Source organism: Melanerpes formicivorus, unplaced genomic scaffold (genome assembly GCF_026170545.1).
Source record: "Melanerpes formicivorus ecotype bairdi unplaced genomic scaffold, bMelFor1.0.p_v2 SCAF_25, whole genome shotgun sequence".
Taxonomy (NCBI): domain Eukaryota; kingdom Metazoa; phylum Chordata; class Aves; order Piciformes; family Picidae; genus Melanerpes; species Melanerpes formicivorus.
In genome coordinates, this window is record NW_027142377.1 from 11721528 (window position 1) to 11740433 (window position 18906).

Here is an 18906-nt window from a genome sequence, read left to right on the forward strand (position 1 = left end):
TGGTGAGGCCGCACTGTGAGTGGTGACATCAGTTTTGGGGCCCTTACTACAGGAAGGACATGGAAGTGCTGGATCATGCCCAGAAAAGGGCAACAGAGCTGGTGAAGGATCTGGAGAACAGGTCTTGTGAGTGTCTGAGGGAATAGGGCTTGATCAGTCTGGAGAGGAGGGGGCTGAGGGGAGACCTTCTGGCTTGTTCTCTACAGCTCCCTGAAGTGAGGTTTGAGCCAGGTGGGCATTGGTGCCTTCTGCCTAGTATAGTGACAAGTGACAGGACAACAGGAGATGGGCTGAAGTTGCCCTAGGGGAGGTTTAGGTTGGATATCAGGTTGGGTATTAACTGGAAGAGGCTCCCCAGGGAGGTGATTTAAACACCTTCAGGGATGGTGATTCAAAGATGTAGGTGCTGAGGGACCTGGTTTAGCACTAGACTTGGTAGAGCTGGATAATGGTTGGACTTGGCAATCTTAAAGGTCTCTTCCAACTGAAATGATTCCATGATTCTACAGTATTTATTTCAAATGTGAGTCCTTTCCCTCTCTCCTTTCTTTGGAGGATATTTGAATCCAGTGATTCGGATACAGACTTGGTGCAGAGTTTCAGACTATGAATTGTATTGTTATTTTTGGTGGTTATATTAGAAGTGTGAATTGCAGTACCAGTGGCTTGCTTATTATTAGCTATGAAATGAAAAATTACCTTCAAGCAGTAAGTTACAAAGTACAGTGAAGTAAACAAGATAGTTCCTCAAAACCAAGGAAATTGCCTGTGTTTCTCTTGAAAAGTATATCCTGCATGAAATCAATGGTATATTAAATTGATATTCTAATAATTAAAGTAGATATTGGTTATAAAATTTTAGTTAAACTGTTCTGTGCAGTCATCATGTATAATTAAGAGCCACAGGAAAACATTTGAAACCCTAATGTTCTCTCTTATTGTATTTGCAGATTCACATCATAGACTTTGATGATGAAAATAACATTATAAACAAAAATGTTCTCCTTCATCAAGTGGGTGAAATTTGGCACATTAGTACCAGTCCTGCAGATAAAGGTGTACTAGCAACCTGCTACAATAAAAGTGAGTCTTTTCCAATCATGTTGAAGTTGTTTTAAGTGTGTTGCTTTCTCCAGCTACCTGAGAGGAGGTTGAAGTCAGGTGGGTGTTGGTCTCTTCTCCCTAGTAACAGGGGGAGAGGAAATGGCCTCAAGTTGCACCAGAGGATGTTTAGGTTGGATATTAGAAGAAACTTCTTCACTGAAAGGCTTCTCAAGATAGGAAGAGGCTTCCCAGGGAAGTGGTTGAATCCCCACCCTGGAGGTATTTCAGAGCTGCAGAGATGTGGTGCTGAGAGATCTGAAAGCCTTGGTAGAGTTAGATAATGGTTTTACTTGATGATCTTAAAGGTCTTTTCCAGCACAGGTATTTCACAACGATTCTGCTGTACCTTTACATGTACCTTATTTGTCTCACTTCTTTAGGTCACCTTACATTCCTGTCAAGGAAAGCAGCAGAATAGAAGCATTGCTTGCCTGATGAATGCAAAGCATGGCAAATAGAATCAATTCTGGATATTTTAGGCATCATTCTTTTTATTGGGTTTTATGTTTGCTTTTGGAAGTGGAAGTAAATGTCTTTCAAAACAGCATTGTGCCAGCACCAAGCTCTCTACAAACAAACTTCACCTGCAGCTTTAAAAGGCCATTATATAATGTTCTGTAAAATGTATGTATGCCCCCAGGGAACTGTGAATTCTTACCTAAATATCACCTCAGAAAAAGTAGGACTGCTCCTTGTGTAGCTGAACACTAGGTGCAGAGCTGGTGGCATTAAGGATGTCTGTGCATTTCCATGGCGAGGCAGGTGTGGTGATTCCATTGTGGGGCCTGAATAATCCACTTGCCTCATTTGGGGAAGGGAGTACTTTTTCTTTCTGACAAGCAAGGAATCTGTGCTGTCAATTGGAATAAATAATATTCCCTCTAGTAAATGAGAGTCCAGTCTCCTTTGGATTGTTTTTCCAAGGAAGAACGGGCCAGAACAAGGTGGTGATTTTCAGGCCTCATGAACTTGTGGGCAGCTGTAGACCTGGGAATTCCTGCTGCTCAACCATGTGGCTGATTTGCAGAGAAGATTCCGGAATTGTTTGGTTCTCCTGATTCCCTTGGATTGAAACAAAAGTGCTGAAATATTAAGTTCTTTCAGAAATCCCATGTGAATCTTTTAAAGACAATTAGAGAAGATAAGTAGAGTAATAAGGAGCTGTTTTCTGCTTCCTAAACTGAAAACTATTGTGGGCATTTTGACTAAGAGAGAGCATTGAAATGTTACTGGCCTGTATTTGATTGCTTGTTACTCTCTGGTTGGCTTACTGGATGTAACTCCCTCCCCTCACCAGTGATCTACAAAGAAAATGAGAAAGCAGCAATCAAGCCTGTAACTCTCAAGTTGTTTTAGTAACTTTCCAGTTAGTTTCAGAGTAGAATCTGAGAAAGCTGTCAAGAAAATCACAACAAGTCTCACACTTCTTTGTCTAGCTTTTCTGAGGTCATTTCATCCTTCTCTGTGTTTTTTCCATTTTTCTTAAAGTATTGTGCTGCACAGAATAGTTTGAAAGACTTCACAGAATTTCCATACCTCTTTTTCCCTGCATAACTGACCAGCAAGATGATACAAGTAGCTTATCAAGTGCATTATCTCGTGTATCTAAGGTACTATTTAATGCTAACCAGTCTTAATTTATTCCATTTGTATCTCTTCTTGAGCTCAAGTATTCTTCTAGAAAGTGTGGGGAGAGCAGTACTTAAATACAGGCCTTCTTGAGAAAAGTTGTAAAACTCTTTATAGCAATTCCTTCTAGCAATAGGAATTAATTGAAGGTCTTTGGGGAGAGCTTACTGCAATGGCTGGAACTCATCTTGTATGCAAATGGTGTAAATGTCTATCAGATTTCTGTTTTCTACTAGTGGACCTATTCATTCATGTGCATGTTTTGTATTCTAGCTTCTTTATGTTCTGGATTTTAGTTTACCTCGTATCACAGTGTTGCTAAGGTTGGAAGAGACCTCGAGGATCATAGAGTCCAAACTGCCACCACAGACCTCATGACTGGGGTGACAGGTTTCTGAACATTGAACATTACTGTTTGTACTTAATGCATCTTCATTGCAAATCATCAACCATAAACTTCCTACAGACAACAAGATCAGATTCTTAAATGATTATTGATGACTTTAAATAGCAATGCATAGAGCAGAAAGCACATAGCACTGGGCCTGAATAACAAGGAACACTGGGTTTAGCAGACAACTTAGTTGAAGCGGTAATGCAACCAAATGAAGCAGTTGGAACCTCCAAGGTGCTTTTATGTATTGTGTTTGCTTTTTTATCCTCACTGCAGTATCAGTTAAATGAGCTTATTCTGTCAGGAAGAGTCATAGGAGTTGTGACCATCTCTTGTGTCTGAGCCTAGAACTGGCAAATCTTGACTGTTGGTGAAACAGAGATTGAGGAAATGAGCTTTGATGCATGTCCATTATCAATAGCTGTTTTTTGAAGTTACATTGATTGGTGAAATGTGGCATTGAAGAAGAGGGGAATCACCTACCGTTTGCATTCTGTAAATCATGGAGGCAAGCTGATGGAATAGGAGGAAGCACTCACTTTCCCCAAACAGGAGTCTTGACATTTCCTCTAATACTGGGAGAGAGAGTGAGTTTTCTTTTATTTTCTGTCAATTATGTTTAGCATAACCAAGATATTGATAAGGTTTTATGTTGGTTGATGACAAAAAGATGTAGTGGGTGCAACTGGAGCACTTTGCTCGCTGCTCCCATGTCCTTTGTTTTTTGCCTGAGGAGAGGTATGTCTTTCATATGGGAAGCTTGGGGACTATAATAACGGTTGAACTGAAAGAGTAATACTGTGTACCCAGTTTGAAGAGGGATTTTGGTTCTTGATTAACTTTTAAAGCATTTTACAGCTGAAAAGTATTGATTCCTCCTTTCTGTGTCAGCCACCTGAACTTTCCGTTCTTCAGACGGCAGATTCTTTTCCTAGAGCAGCTCTGTGCAAGGGAAAAGGGTTCATGTTCCCCAGGTTTTAGCTATTCTATTAATCATAACATATTTTCAAAATGCCATGAAAAATATTTCCACAGTATCCAGCTACCATCCCCAGTAACATTATGATGACATTCAAAGTGTTTATTTAATTAGCTGCTTGACAGTTAATAGCACTGCCTCAAAGCCAAGTACCGGCAGTCTTGCTGTATGGTTTGAAATACTCTGGATCTGATGTGTTTTGCTTTGCTTTTCTCTGGGAGGGATAAAACTTACCAAATAATGCAATGGCAAGTTTGTTAATTTCTAGTGGATGCTAAGAATTGTATGAGGAAAACCAATACTTGTATCCAGCTGGTAAATAGGTTATTTATGGGGTCAATAATCAAATGGAAAGCTTTAAGCCCTCACTCTGTTTGAGAAGGATACTGATGGAGTAATTTTCTGAAGCTCTTATTGTTGTTACTGAAAGAGGGTTTGAATTGATGTGACAAGGCTCTTAATGAAAGTTGAAAGACCATAGAATGGCTTGAGTTGAAAGGGACCATAAAGATCATCTAGTTCAAACACCCCTCCCATTGGGCAGGGACATCTCCCACTACCCCAGGATTCTCAAAGCCTCATCCAGCCTGGTCTTAAACATTTCCAGGCTTGAGGCATCCACAACTTCTCTGGGCAACCTCTTACAGTTTTCCACCACCCTCATACTAAAGAACTTCTTCCTAATGTCTAATCTAAATCTGCCCTGCTCTACTTTAAAAACATTGCCCCTTGGCGTGTGCTGCGACACCCAAGACTCTCTTGGATGGGGAAGTCCACATTTGGATTTCTTCATTTTCTATTTCATCTTTACTACTTATGGCTTCAAAGTACTGTAGAAATTGGGGTGGGGGGTGGGCTGGGGGGGCAGGGAAGTGAATTTGGTAGTCTAGTTTTAGAAAGTAGATTGTTAAAGTTCAGGGTGAGTTGTTGAGAGAAGGGTACAGCATAAAGAGGGTTTTGAGTGATGACAGTAAAAGTGGCAATGAGCTAGTGTGCTACAGTTGCATTGTAGTTGGTTAATGCTTAATCTCTGAAAATTTACACATGCTTACTTGCATCTGGTATTTATTAGTATTTTAAAGGTAGGTTCAACAAAGCAGAGATCAAATCAGTTGCTTTGCAGCAGCTCTGAATTAAAATGGAGGATGCTGTGTTTAGTGGAGAATCCCTGTCAGAACAGATCTAGGAACTTTGCACCTTCCTCCTTTTTTTTGCTCTTCTAACTACCTGTAGTCAGTTGACTCTTCACTTTTAACCTTATTTAAATTAAAATAAGACAGGAGTGACAATTTTAAAGTGAGTAAGAAAGGTGGCAAAGTATTTAAGGTTATAGTATCTAACTAGAAATGCACTTTTAAATACCAGAAAAGAATAATGACAGGGTGGGATGAGGGTCAAGAGTTTACCCTTCAAATAATGCTATAAACCAATGAGAATAATGGTATGCTAAATCATAAGTTTAAAAAGGAAGAGAAGTTAGTCTTCAAACGTGTGAGGAGTTGGTATCCATCCAAGAGCTCTATTCACCTGTTAAGGAGAAAATAACTTCACTTGTGTATTACTTCTGAAAGTTTTAAAGAAGCCTGCTCAACAGAGATCCTAGCCTACACTAGGATACAATATTCACTGTGGTGAGGTGAAATGCTAAAACCCCATAGGTCACATTGGAGCAGACTCACTTGGGAGCTAGAACAGTGAAAACCTGACAAAGCCCTAGTTGGAATATTATGATCTATGTGTGGTCTTGGCATTGCTGAAGTTTCAGGCTACAGGAAGGGAAATGGGGAAAGCCATTTGAAGGGACTTTTAATTGTGTTCTGATTTGAAAGGGAGAAATACCAACAGACTGGAGTGTAATGTTTTTGTATATGATGATGGAAGCCTCTGCTGTAGGGTTGGCTGAAAATAGTGGGATCCATGGGTCAAGGTGAAGGTGGGGAATACTTGGAAATACCTCAGTTTGTGAATAGTGCTTCATTTGTCAGTACAGTTTATAACACAGAAATGGGGTGTTTGGAAAGCTGTGCTGGTTAGGTGGATGTGCAGTGGTTGGTACAGGGGCGGTGTGGTTGTTGACAGTTTGTCTTGCATGTGCTTTTCTTTCTGTGCTTAGACAGAGTATTTGGTAGAGAGGGTTAATGCTCATTATGTGTTTGGGAAAAATACTTTTTGTAGCTGAAAACCTGAAAATGAGAATGATGGAATGATGTCTGATGTTTGGAATTAGATACTTCGATGTCAAGCAGGGTGAGGGCAGATGTGGACAGTGTGTGAGTGTGTGAGCTGTATGAACATTGACCTAAGAAGAGGACATCCCTTACCTGTTAGCTTGTGAGGGATAGCACCTGCTGAGACCAAAAAAACCCTTTACCAAGGTTAATAACTGGGTTTTGGTATCAGACAAGCTGGTTGCTCTTGGATTCTTGCACCAGGATTGCTGCTGTAACTTTTGCTGGCAGTTGTAACCCCAAGAATAAAACGTCAGGACATTAGAGGAATAGCTAAAGGTCATATATGTATGCCAGTAACCTGAACAGTGCCATGATGTGAGGTGAGTCACCTAAAAATAAACCTCCTGTTGTACCATTGCAGGTTGTTATTAAGATACACAAGTGGTTTGGGTTGGAGAATGTGTTGCAGGGAAACATGCTTTTACTGCAGAATTTAGGGCGAAGCCATGATAAAGTTATAGATGAAGGCATGAAAGTAGGTCAAGAATTCATGTTCTGCTGATGTTGATGGTGTGATGGTTCTGTTGTACCACTTACTCCTCAACACTGAGAGAAATAATTTGAGAGATAATTTAGTCCTAGAGAAGAGATTATTTTGGAAGAGTTCTCCTTTTCATAAAGCATTTACACAGTGTCTAGTGCCATGGGGTGGTTGTGTTGTGATACAGGATTGCTTGGTATTGTGCAGGTAAGGCCTGGAGATGAATTCAAGATAAAGCTTCACACTTCTCCAGTTTGAAGGGAATGTTTAATTACTGGGTATTAGGTGCACACATCCATTGAGGCAAATGTGTGTTTAACAATGCTAATTGTATAATCCTAGCCTCTTGTTTCTGAAGAGGGCACTTTTTAATTTCTTTTCCAGCTGCTTTCAGATACTGAATTATGAATGAGATCATGGATGAGAGCTCTTTGCTAGGATCATCTTTTCTGAGTTCATATGGAAGTTCTGTGTAATCTGGGGTGTAAAAAATGCTCATGCCTTGGCTTATTAAAAGGGAATAAATCAAACTCTTAAATATTCTGTCAATAAATTATATGGAATATACTGAAGAATTCTTTTAGAGGTTGCCTGCGATTCTTCCACCCCTCCCTTTCCTCACTGAATGATCTTCAACAGAAATCCTTCCTTCACCTAGTTAAAAACAAAGCAAACCCACCTAACCAGCTGATATTTCTTCTTGTTCTTGATACCATGGAGGCTTCAGGCAGCTCTGAATCCACTGGTGTCACATGCTGTCTGGTACTTTTGTCATCCTTGAAATGGGTGAGTTTGGTCTCATGAAGTACAATCAGAAAATGATAGATGTCCTTTAGGGCAGTTTTTCCCCAGAATGCTTTACAGAATAGAATAAACCAGGATGGAAGAGACCTTCAAGATCATTGCGTCCAACCCACCAACCAATCCAGCCCACCCAATCCTGGGTAGATTGGAGAAGAACCTTTATCTATTATTTCTCAGAGTTCTCTTCTTAATTCTTAACCAAGCTCTTTACTAGGAGGATGGTGGAACACTAGAACAGATTGCCCACAGAGGTGGTGGAGACCCCATCCCTAGAGTTCAAGATCAGGCTTTGAGAACTGGGGATGTCTGTTCTTAGTGAAGTGGGGGGTTGAACTAGGTGACCTTTAAAGGTCCCCTCCAACCCAAAGCATTTTATCAATTCATTGAATCATTGCCAAGACCTCCAGGGATGGGATTCAACCAGCTTCCTGGGGAGGCTGTTTTAGTCTTTGAAAACTCTCAGTCAAGATGTTTCTTTTAATATCAACCTAAATCTTTTCCTGGTGCAACTCAAGGCTACTTCCTGTGGGAGCAGAGAATGAAAGATGTGTTAAGCAGAGCTACACTTGGAAGTGTAAGGCCAAAAAGGAAGATGTGTGGATGGTAAGCTGCCAGCAACTTCCTTAATTTTCCTAAAAGCATTAGGAGAAACACTTGTCTTGGTTTGTGGGTGTCATGTATAGTAGTTCTTGAAGGGAAGAATCATTGGAAAATGTATGAAGAATAGTATTAACAGGAAAGTTAGCCCCAGTACATTTAGATCCCAACTGGAAATGCACCATCAGCTGAAGGTAAAGTGAACATTTCAGTAGTTGAACTTCTATGCTTTAATCTTGTTGGTGTACTTAGAGACCATCTGGTGGCAGTGTACAGACACATCTTGCCAAGCATTTGACTTGGAACTGTAATAACAATTCTTGCACCTTATCACTGCATTTCTGTTTCTGTAAACTTAGGTCATGTTCTTCACAAGTTGTTTTCCTTCTGGATCAAATCATCCTAAGCTGTTGAACACCTCATAAGACAGCTGTTCTATCCTCCTTGTTTATGTTGCCCTTCTCCAGCCTGTGCTATGCCCTTCTCTGGATCTAGACACTAGTCTTGCACTCTCCGTTTGTGTGATAGGCATAACAAGTTCCAGTGGGGCAGTGAAATCATTTCTGTTCTGTTCCTGGTGCTCTTTGTGAGGATGTCCAGTGTTTTGCTGGCTCTCATAGAAGCTGCTGTACCTTAGGCTCAAAGATTAGTCTTGCTACAAAAAGCTGCTTTTATTTTTTGAGCTGTAACTAACAGTTCCCAGTGCAGAATGTCCTGAATGTCTTTTCTCTACCTGCATTAATTAATTTCTCCACATAGAGAAGTTCATCTGATGCACCAAGTGTTCTGGTCTCCTTTGCTGTTCTTGCCTTTGGCAGGAGCATAGCATGGAATTACCTGAAAATGCCAACTCCTGTGAGATTAGGAGCTGGCACCATCACACTAATGACACTTTGAGGCCCTCATGGTGAAATGTGTCTTCTGTTTTGAGCTTTAGCCTTTCAGATACATCCTTTCTTTAAATCCATGGGATAGAGCAAGATGGTTTCTTCTCAGTAGGAAGAATTAAACTAAAGCTTTATCTCTATTGAGTGCAACAATATTGAGGTGTTTGCATGTTGTTGTTTGATGTGGAGTTGTTACCACTGCAACAAAACCGATTCTATCTGTAAAGTGAGTGACTAACAAAAGCAGCTCTCTCAAAGTTGATTATAAACCTCTCCCAGATAGTTTTAAATACTTGGAAAATAATTTTCTATATTGCTGTCATCTTCTGTTTGCTCTTGCCTGTGCCTCTCAAGATTAAAGAGTCTTACTCTGATCCATTCAAATACATGGAAACAGGGGCATTTTCCCAGTGCAGATGTGTTTTTCAGTTCCTGGAAGAATAGGTTCTGCACTTCCATCACATGTAGGGACACACAAAGCCGCCAGAGGGCATGAAGTGTGAGAGGAGAAGGTTGTTTTCAGCTTCACCCCTGTGCAAACACACCCTTTGTGTTTCTGGTCTCTTCCCAAACAAGACAGATACCACTGTGCAGGGGTTGTGAAGATTCCATAGATAGCTTGGGTTTGTAGATCCCAGAACGTGGAGACATACAACCATTACACTGCTGGTGAATCCTGATGAAAAGTTTGCATTTCCAAGTCCATTAATGTAAAACATTAACTCTGCTGTGAGTTATGGCTGTCTGGTGCATTGCTGTTATTGCACAGCAAACTTAGGGATTAAAAATCCCCCACAACTTTCCTGCAGTGAAAATTCATCAGTGAGGGGATTGGAAAGAATGCTGCTGGTGATGCTTTCAGCTGCTTGGTATTGAAGACAGCAGGTGACACTGACTTCATTGGTTTCCCTTTCCTTAGCTGTAGTGAAAACACTCCATGCAGAGGACTCATTGGCACAACTATGTGAGATGCTACTGTCATTAAAAGGGGGAGGGAAGTTGGATGCATCCCCCTAAATATCCCCCAGTACTCTTGGCAATGGTAGTGGTGGGATATACAGAAGAGAGTTTATTCCTGTAGTTTGAAGAATAAAACCAAATGTGCTTGGTGTTCCTCTGTAAATTGGACCTGTTGGTTTTCTGGGAGTTGTAGTTGTCACATGTGATTTGTATCCTTGATTTACAAGTTCAGTTAACCCTCCTGCTGTGGACAGGGAATTCTTCTATTAGACCAGGTTCTCAAAGCCTCATCCAGCCTGGTCTTAAACACTTCCAGGGATGAGATGTTCACAACTTCCCTGTGCAGCTCAGCTAAAACCTTAATTGAAGCATCATGACTGACTGCCTGATCCATAGGATGGAAAATCGCTGTAGAAGTGGTGAATGTTAATTGCTGTATGAGTTTGAAAGCCTCTGTGCATAGATACCTGTTGGACTGTGTTCTCAACCTGTGGTGCTGAGAGACATGGTTTAGCACCAGACTTGGTAGAGTTAGATAATGGCTGGATTCTGTGATCATAGAGGTCTTTCCAATAGCAATGATTCTCCTGATGCCAAATCAGTGTTGGCAGACATGGACTAGAAGCTGTTCTGTGTAAGACTGCTGTAGGAGTCAAGCTCAGCAGTGTCTCAGCCAGTGTGTAAGAGAAGAGGCATAGGGAAAGTGTAAGAAGTAGAGGGGCATATATAGTATAATTAACTTGAAGCAGAGACTTGTTATCCCTTGATTTAGGATTTCATCTTTATTTGACAACCATTATCAGGATGTTCCAATTGCTGCCACCAGTCTTGCTGAAGTAAAGATGACCAACAGCAACTACTCTCCCCATGTTTACCAAGCAGAATGCAGTTGTGTTCTTCAGGCATGGTGTGCTCTTCCTGAATTTGTACTGAACACTCCCTCTATGCTTGGAAATATTTGTCATGTTCACCTAATCTCTCACCTTCCTAGGAAGGCTCATTAGATGCATCTTCTTAACCATCTTCAAGGTAGGATTGACCTTTACTTTCTTAAAGTCCTCAGGAACCTCTCCCCATCACCATGACCTTTCAAAGGCAATTGAAAGTAGCCTCCTAATTACATAGGGTAGCTTCTTCAGCTCTTGTGGATGTATCCACACAGGTCCCATTTGTTTGATTGTTCCTAACTTGATGCTCCTCTGTGGAGGGTGAATCTTTATTGCTCTAGACTTGGGCTTGTCTTGTCTTGGGGGGCCTGTGATTACAGAATCCTGAGGATAGTGAAAACTGGGGCATAGAAAACAGTAACTACTTTGGACTTCACTGTGTTCTCTGTCATCAAGCCTCCTGCCCCATTCAGAAGTGGGTGCACATTTTCTCCTGTCTGTCTTCTGCTGCTGCTATATCTGTAGAAGCTATATCTGTAGAAGTGTTACTTTCATCTCTTGCCTCATTCAACTCCAGCTGAGATTTGGTTTCCTTACCACATTCTTATGTGGCAGGGTATTTTTTCCTAAACTCCTTCCAAGTCACCAGTTGCTTCTTCCATTTCTTGTACATTTTCTTTTTAGGTCTGAATTTAGCCACATACTCCTTGTTCACCCCTGTGAGCCTCCTGCTATTTCTCTTCCACTTCCTGCTCTCTGGATGGACTGCTCTTGAATTTAGGTGGATGTAAACCTTGAAAATCAATTTGTTCTCCTCAATCCCCTTACTCCCAGGACTGTCTTCCATGGGATTCTTCAGAGCTGACCCCTGACCAGGCCAAAGTACGTTCTCTTCAATCCCAGGGTCCCCTAGGTTGATTTTAAGATAGGTTCACTACCCTGTATACAAACTGTTCATATTGGATGTTCATGTTTGAAGTAGACTTCCCTGAACTCTCAAATCATCATATTGTCTTTGGAATTACTATGGAGTAGAATGGGAGTATTAAAGGGTGTTTAGATAGACCCTTGAAAATACAACTGCCTGGTAAGGTGCCTGATTCAGTGGGGGGATAAGTCCTTTGCAGTTCCCATTAACCTGCTAAGTAGTAATAGGTATTAAGCATTTTAATACCTATTAGAACATCAAGTGGGACACTTAGTTCATTGCTGTCATCTAACCCTGCTTAATTGACACCTGCCATGGCTTTGTGGTTGGTATGAGTGCCTCCAGGCCATGCCTTTGTCCTTCTTTGTGCAAAAGTGCCCGTGTTGCTAATGGTGTTCAGCTTCACCAGCCTTAGTGATGGGGGGAGCCAACATGTAAATATGGTTCATTAACTTTTATTGGAGTGTTGTGCAGCTCCACTCAGCACAGGGTAACAGCTCACAATGCTTTTTTTATCCAGCTGCTGATAACCTTGCTTTTTTGACTGGTTTCTACTGCTGTTATGGTGTGCTGGTGGTGACAGAAGCAGGAGAATTATCATAGACAAAAGTATGGAGTTAGGGTTGGTTTCTCTATGCTTTCCTACTAAACACCTGAAATACCTAGAGAGGTATCAAATAAGATACAAAGCATGACTTAGGAGATCTGGTCATGTGAAGTGTCAGAAGAAATACATACCTATCTGTGCTGCTGTGCAGCTCTTCACAGAATGGTGGAGGGTTGGAAGAGACCTCTGGAGATCATCCCGTGCAACCTCCTTGCTAGTGCAGGTACAGATTCTGCAGTGGTGCACCCAAAGAAAAGTGGCAGTGGCTGCAGCACATTTAAGTGATGAAAAAGAAACTGCCTACAACTCATGGCAGAATGGTGGTGTAGGAAGGGATCTCCAGAGATCATGTCATCCAGTTCTCCTAGAGCAGGAACATATCCAGGTAGGTTTTGAAAGTCTCTAGAGAAGGAGGCTCCACAGCCTCTCCGGGCTGTCTGGTCCTGTACTCTTTCACCCTCACCTTCCTTATTTTTAAGTGAAACCTGTGTTGCAGTTTGTACCCATTTCCCCTTGTCCTGTCACTGGGGATCACTGACAAGAGCCCAGCTGCCTCCTCTTGACCTACACCCTTTAGATATTGATCAGCATGGAGAGGATCCCCTCTCAGTCTTCTCTTCTCCAGGCTAAACAGCCCCAGATCCTCTCAGCCTTTCCACTGAAGAGCGATGCTCCAATCCTCTCATCATCATTGTAGTCCTCTGTTGGACTTTCTCCAGTAGTTCCCTGTCTGTCTCAAACTGGGCAGCGCAGAACTGGACACAATACTCCAGGTATGGCCTCACCAGGGCAGAGTAGAGGGGAGGAGCACAGATTTATTTCTATAGATGTCTTATCCCATGTGTTTCAGAAAGATGCAAACTGAAAGGCTACATGGGCTTTTAGCACAAAGGATGCATTTCCTAACCAAGAGAAAATAATGCTGTGGCATTTCTCTGCCTCCCCACCACCCCTCCTCTGTGGTCTGTGAAGGGCTTGTTGTTGAACCCAGAGTATGGTTTATCTTGTCAATTGACTAGAAAGCCTACAAGGTTATTCCTTAAAAAAAGCTGCACACTTGGAGAATGAACCCCCCAAATTAATCATTTTATTAAAGCTAGGGGAAGGATGTTTACAGGAGTAAGGAAGAGTGATAACTCTGTTTTGTCAGTTGGAAGAAGGAGGCTTCTGAATATTAGCTGCTTGTTCCTGTCACACTGAGAGCATTAATGGGCACCAGCTGGGCTGTAGCTATAGCAGCTTCACCACTTCAGCCTTGCACAGTAAGAGCTGCTGTGGCAATGCTGCATAAGGGCCTCCTGTGCAGATTTAGGAAGTATACACTTCACTTGTTCCCTGGGCAACAGAATAACTGCAGCCAGCTGGCTTTGCACCACCTAAGCTGATCAAAGAGCAAAACCCTGTCAGGCAGTGATGCTTCAGCTCCTCCAGCTTCAGTGTGGATGTCTGCAGGCAGTGATGTTGGAAGCATTGTCATCTGGGCTTCAAGGTTAAACACAGGGGAATCAAGCAGAATGACAGCAGAAAGTGAAATGAAAGCATCTTTCCTGTAGACACTGCCATCTGATGTGTGTAGCTATTGATTACAGAAAATTGGTTTTAAAATCCTGAATTGCTAACATAAATAATGTGGTTTGAAATCACTCAAAAAGAGAACAGGAGGCCAGCAATAACCAGCTTGACTTTTGGGAGAAGACAAAACAATCAAGGGTGATTTATGTATGTGTATAGTTAACGACCATAAGGAATGATAGAATGGTTTGGCTTGGAAGGGTCTTAAAAATTACCTAGTTCCAAACCCCTGGCCATGGGCAGGGACACCTTCCTCAAGACCAGGCTGCTCAAGGCCCTGTCCAACCTGGTCTTGAACACTTCTGTGAAGGGGGCATCCACAAGCTCTCTGGGCAACCTCTTCCAATATATTTGAACTCAGAATAAAATGCTTTGTGAAATGATGTCGTTAGGGAGGACTGAGTAGGGCTGGATCCAGGCTGCTTCGGGTGACTGCTTCGAGCTTCTGCCAGGTCAAGGCTGCAGTTGTTCTCTGTGGCAGAGCACACTCTGGTGGTGTGGTAGGTTCTATTCATTAAGTGTGCCAGAAGAATGAAGGGTGGAATGTTGGCTTACGTGGGCCTGTGTAGCTGTGGTCAGAATCCACCTGAACCTGCAAAGGTATTGCACCCCGAAGCAGAAATCTGTGGCTTTGTGTCCACATTTGCATCTACTGTAGTTGTAATTGTTAAAAGATTGTGTAGTTAAGGAATGTCTGCTGGCTACTGTGTGCCAGCAACAGAACAATGGGTTGACCTGTTACCTGTGACATAACTCTGTTAAGGAGTAACAGGTAGGTGTGATTAACCTTGCCTGTGTGTTCCTAACATACTGTGATGCTTACATTTGGGGAGCAGATTTTTTTTCCAGGTTTCTTTCTTCCTGGGAGGGTGTTACTTCAAGTTGAAGCAATTCTCCAAGGGCAGTGGTGTTTGGAAGAGGATAAACTGGATGCTTCACCTGTCTATAACTTTTAGGTTTTTTCTGTGTTGGAACAGTTGGTAGTGGCAAGCTGAAAATTGTAATGGAAATAGCCCTCATTGAGAAGTCCTTCTGAGTGCTGCAGTGAAAATTGGTATTGATTTGACCAAGTTGTGACCCTTTGTAAATTGCACACTCTGCATGCAGAGACTTTTCTCACTTGTTCGACTTGTAAAGTAGGCAACTAAAGAGAGCCTCGTGCTCTGTAGCTGCATTCTCTTTCTCTCAGGCTTCAGCTGAACTCACCACTGTTTTTCCCATGGCTGGTTACTGCACCTTCATTGCTGCCACCATCATGTGTAGTTGCTTCCTAACAGTGCTGTCAAAATGTGAGCTTAGTTGCTCCTTCCCTGAATTCTGGTTAGATTGTTGGCAAACCTGAGTTATTTCAAGAGAGCCAGGGAGATGAAGCTGTGTATGGTCGCTCCAGCAAATGGTGTCCTCTGCCCAAAGATGGCATCGATGAACCCGGGCAGTGTTTAACAGGTGGGTTGCAGATGGAACAGTGCATCTGGCTCCATCCTTATCTCCATTTACCCAAATGCTCACAGAAGATGTGTGATAAATCAGAACAAGGCATTGCTCTTGTGTGCAGCAGCAAATGTGACAGATTCAGAAGTTCCTTGTTTCACTCCTGAATCACTTTATGTGAAGAGTATTTCAGGGATGCAGGAAAGTTTCTGCAAAACTTTCACTTGTTCTCCACAAAACTAGAACTGACATCTTCTCAAAGGTTCAGTAATGTTTAGTTTAACCAAATAACTTCTTTTTAATACACTCAATGATATGACTTCAACAGGAACTAGCTTAACCTTCTGCATTGGTGCTGTGACACACAAATTGCAGTTTCAGTATGATTTGGGGAAGGAAAAGAGCTTTCAAAGGATGTAAACAGCTTTAAGGAAGGCATGTAAATGTGACTCAAATAGAAATCCTAGCAAAATACATGGTGTCTGGCTTCTGTGGAGTGACTGGCATTGTCATTTAAATGGTGCATTCATATTGGTCTCATGCTCTGAAGAAATAATATGAGGGATGTTAGGTGTATGTGTGTGCAGTAGGGGGATATGAAGAGAGTAAAAGAAGAGAAAACCTGGATTGTTCTCTGTGCCTGTAGATATTCTAGGTAAGCATTGGCACTACAGAAGTGGTAGTGAAATTACTTGGTAATACTGGAATGTTGAGTTTTAGTATGCTCACTTGGGAAATAAGGCTGTATGGGTGACTCCACAAATATGTGTGCTTCACTCAGTGTTAGTGTTTGCCCTCTCTTTTATCGGGGAGAAAATGTTATCTTTGTGTAAGGGAAAAGTAAACCTTCCTTAAGGCCAGCTGTATCTAAAATTACTTCTACGGGAGGCTGTGGCAATTCCATTTTGGTTTCACACATCTGGGAATTAATGAAGTGTCAGAACTGTAGATAGGTACAGAAAAAATGCAAGGAGAAACTAATAGTGCTCTGGATCAAGTCTGGATCAAGGTTTTAGTCATGCATCCAATTCCAAAATTGACCCAAGGTTTAAAATGAGCATATGAGGATTTGTGACACACATACAGCTTGTGGTGGGCAGTCATTCAACAGCTGGAGTCTGTCATGTTCTATGAGCATCTTCAAACCTAACTGAAAGAGGAGCCCAATGGGCTGAGGGTTGAGGAGTTTGGTGTGTTACAGCTTTTAGTGTTTGCTCTTTCTGATGCATAGTGAATGTTATCCTTTACCACTGCTCCCAGTTAAGTGAGACTGGCATGGCATGGCATAGAATTCTGTAGCAACCCATACTTCAGACCCTTTTAGCATTATATCTGTGTTACAAGAGACTCATAGAATGCACTGGGTTGGAAGGGATCTCTAGAGGTCACATAGTCCAACTCCCCAGTAGTAAGCAGGGGCATCCCCAACTAGATCAGGATGTTCGGAGCTCCATCAAGCCTGACCTTGAATGCCTCCAGGGATTGGGCCTCCACCACCTCCCTAGGCAACCTGGTCCAGTGTTCCACCATCCTCTTAGTAAAGATTTCTTAATGCCTAATCTAAATCTACCCTTCTCTAGTTTAAAACTATTATCCCTTGTCCTGTTACTACCTGCCTTTGCAAATAGTCCTTTCCTGTAACAGCTTTTGTCTAAGCTTATTTTATAAGCAGCAGGTGATTTTACATGTGTGCAACAGTAGCATAGGAAGAAACACTTACTACCAAAATGTAATCAATGTAGTCTTTAGCAGGCAGTAGAATTTGCCTATTTATAGTGAAAAGAAGAAGCAACTATGTTACTGAGCCTTTCTTAATGTTGATTCATATTGCTATTAATGTTTCTGTTAATATCTAATGTAGGTATTAAAAGGTATCTATTCCTGTAAGCAAGGTCAGAAGGCAATAACTAATGCCACTGCTTGAAAGAGCGAATGACTGCAGTGCTGTTGAGATGCCTGGTAGGTTTGTCAGGTGCCCTTCCTTTTAGAACTCTTTCAGAGATCCATGCACATAGGGAAGATGTAGAGCAATTAATATTTATTTTAATGATAAAAATATCATCATTGCTTAACATGCTCCATAGTAGCAACCACTAATACACAAATCTGCTGTGGTCAAGGTACATTTCTAAAAGATAAGCTTCTCTTGCTTTCTGGAGGAGCAAATGGCTCCTGCTGGACATCCTATCATCAGAGCAGCCGAGCAGCTTTCCAGAGAGGGCACTGCATGCTGGGCTCCAAGAACTGCCACAGATAAGTCTGCAAGATGCAGAGCTCTGATAAACTTGTTCTAACTGCTCAGTCAAATCTCTTCTGCCTGGAGTATCAAGGTACATTTCAATCCTGCTCTGTAGCAGCTTCTGTGCTAATAAGATGAAAACAAATGTAAAGTTCAGGTAAGAGTGCTGCACACGTTGAAAATTCAAGCAGATTCATTGCATTAGTGCTCTTGACAATTGTCAGAACCCCCAAGTGTTACAGGAGGCTGAGTCAGGGGAAGATTCAGGTTTGGGGTTTTTCTTACTTATTTAGGTGGTTATTTCAGTCCTCAGTTTCCCTCAGTCTTCAGACCAGTGCTTGTGGTAGTTGTTTCAGGATTTTCTGTGTTAAAATCTGGTTGTCCAAGAAACTAAGCCTTTTTAAAGGAAGAAGTATGTCTAGGAACACAATCAGAATTTCAGGAATTAAAAATGACATTTCAAGGCCATCTCAAGCCATGTGGTGCTCTGCTGAGAGGGAAGGTGGCTTGAGAAATGTGTGGTTTGTTTTTCATGAGATACTTCTGTGCTTCTCTTAGGTGTTGGTAATGGTGGAACAGCCCACACTCTGGATGCACAGTACTGACCTCTCAGTGATTAAAATCTACCCAAACTTTCTCTGTGCTGTTCTTTAATGTTCTGTCATGTATACACTATCAAGGTGAAACACTTGATAGATCTCGCCCTATGGACTACTGTTTGCACATTCAGTTTAGGTTGAGTACTGTGTTCAGTTCTGGGGCTCTCACTACAAGAAAGATAATGAGGTGTTTGAGCAATGAAGCTGGTGTATGGTCTGGACAACAGCTCAGGAGTGGCTGAGGGAACTGGGCTTGTTTAGTCTGGAGAAAAGGAGGCTAAGGGGAGATCATCTGGGTCCCCACAGCTCCCTGAAAAGAGGTGGTGGTGAGGTGGGTGTTGGCATCTTCTCCCTAGTAACAAGTGATAGGATGAGAACAAGTGGCCTCAGGTTGCACCAGGGGAGGTTTAGGTTGCATATGAGAAGAGACTTCTTGACTGAAAGGCTTCCTGAAGACTGAAATAGGCTCTCCTGGGAGGTGGTTGAATCCCCACTGCTGGAGGTGTCTCAGAGAGGATGTGCTGAGGGATGTGATTTTAGCACCAGCCCTGGTAGAGTTAGATAATGGTTGGACCTG

At 42.0% G+C, this 18906-nt stretch overlaps 1 protein-coding gene across 3 annotated transcripts in view; it reads left to right on the forward strand.

Moving 5' to 3' along the window:
• Positions 1-18906, forward strand: part of EIPR1 (EARP complex and GARP complex interacting protein 1) — a 53940-nt gene that overhangs the window by 6084 nt on the left and 28950 nt on the right. For all 3 annotated transcript variants that reach the window (XM_068153368.1, XM_068153369.1, XM_068153370.1), the window contains exon 3: positions 951-1083. In XM_068153368.1, the coding sequence (XP_068009469.1) occupies positions 951-1083 (133 nt within the window). The remainder of the gene's footprint in view (positions 1-950; positions 1084-18906) is intronic.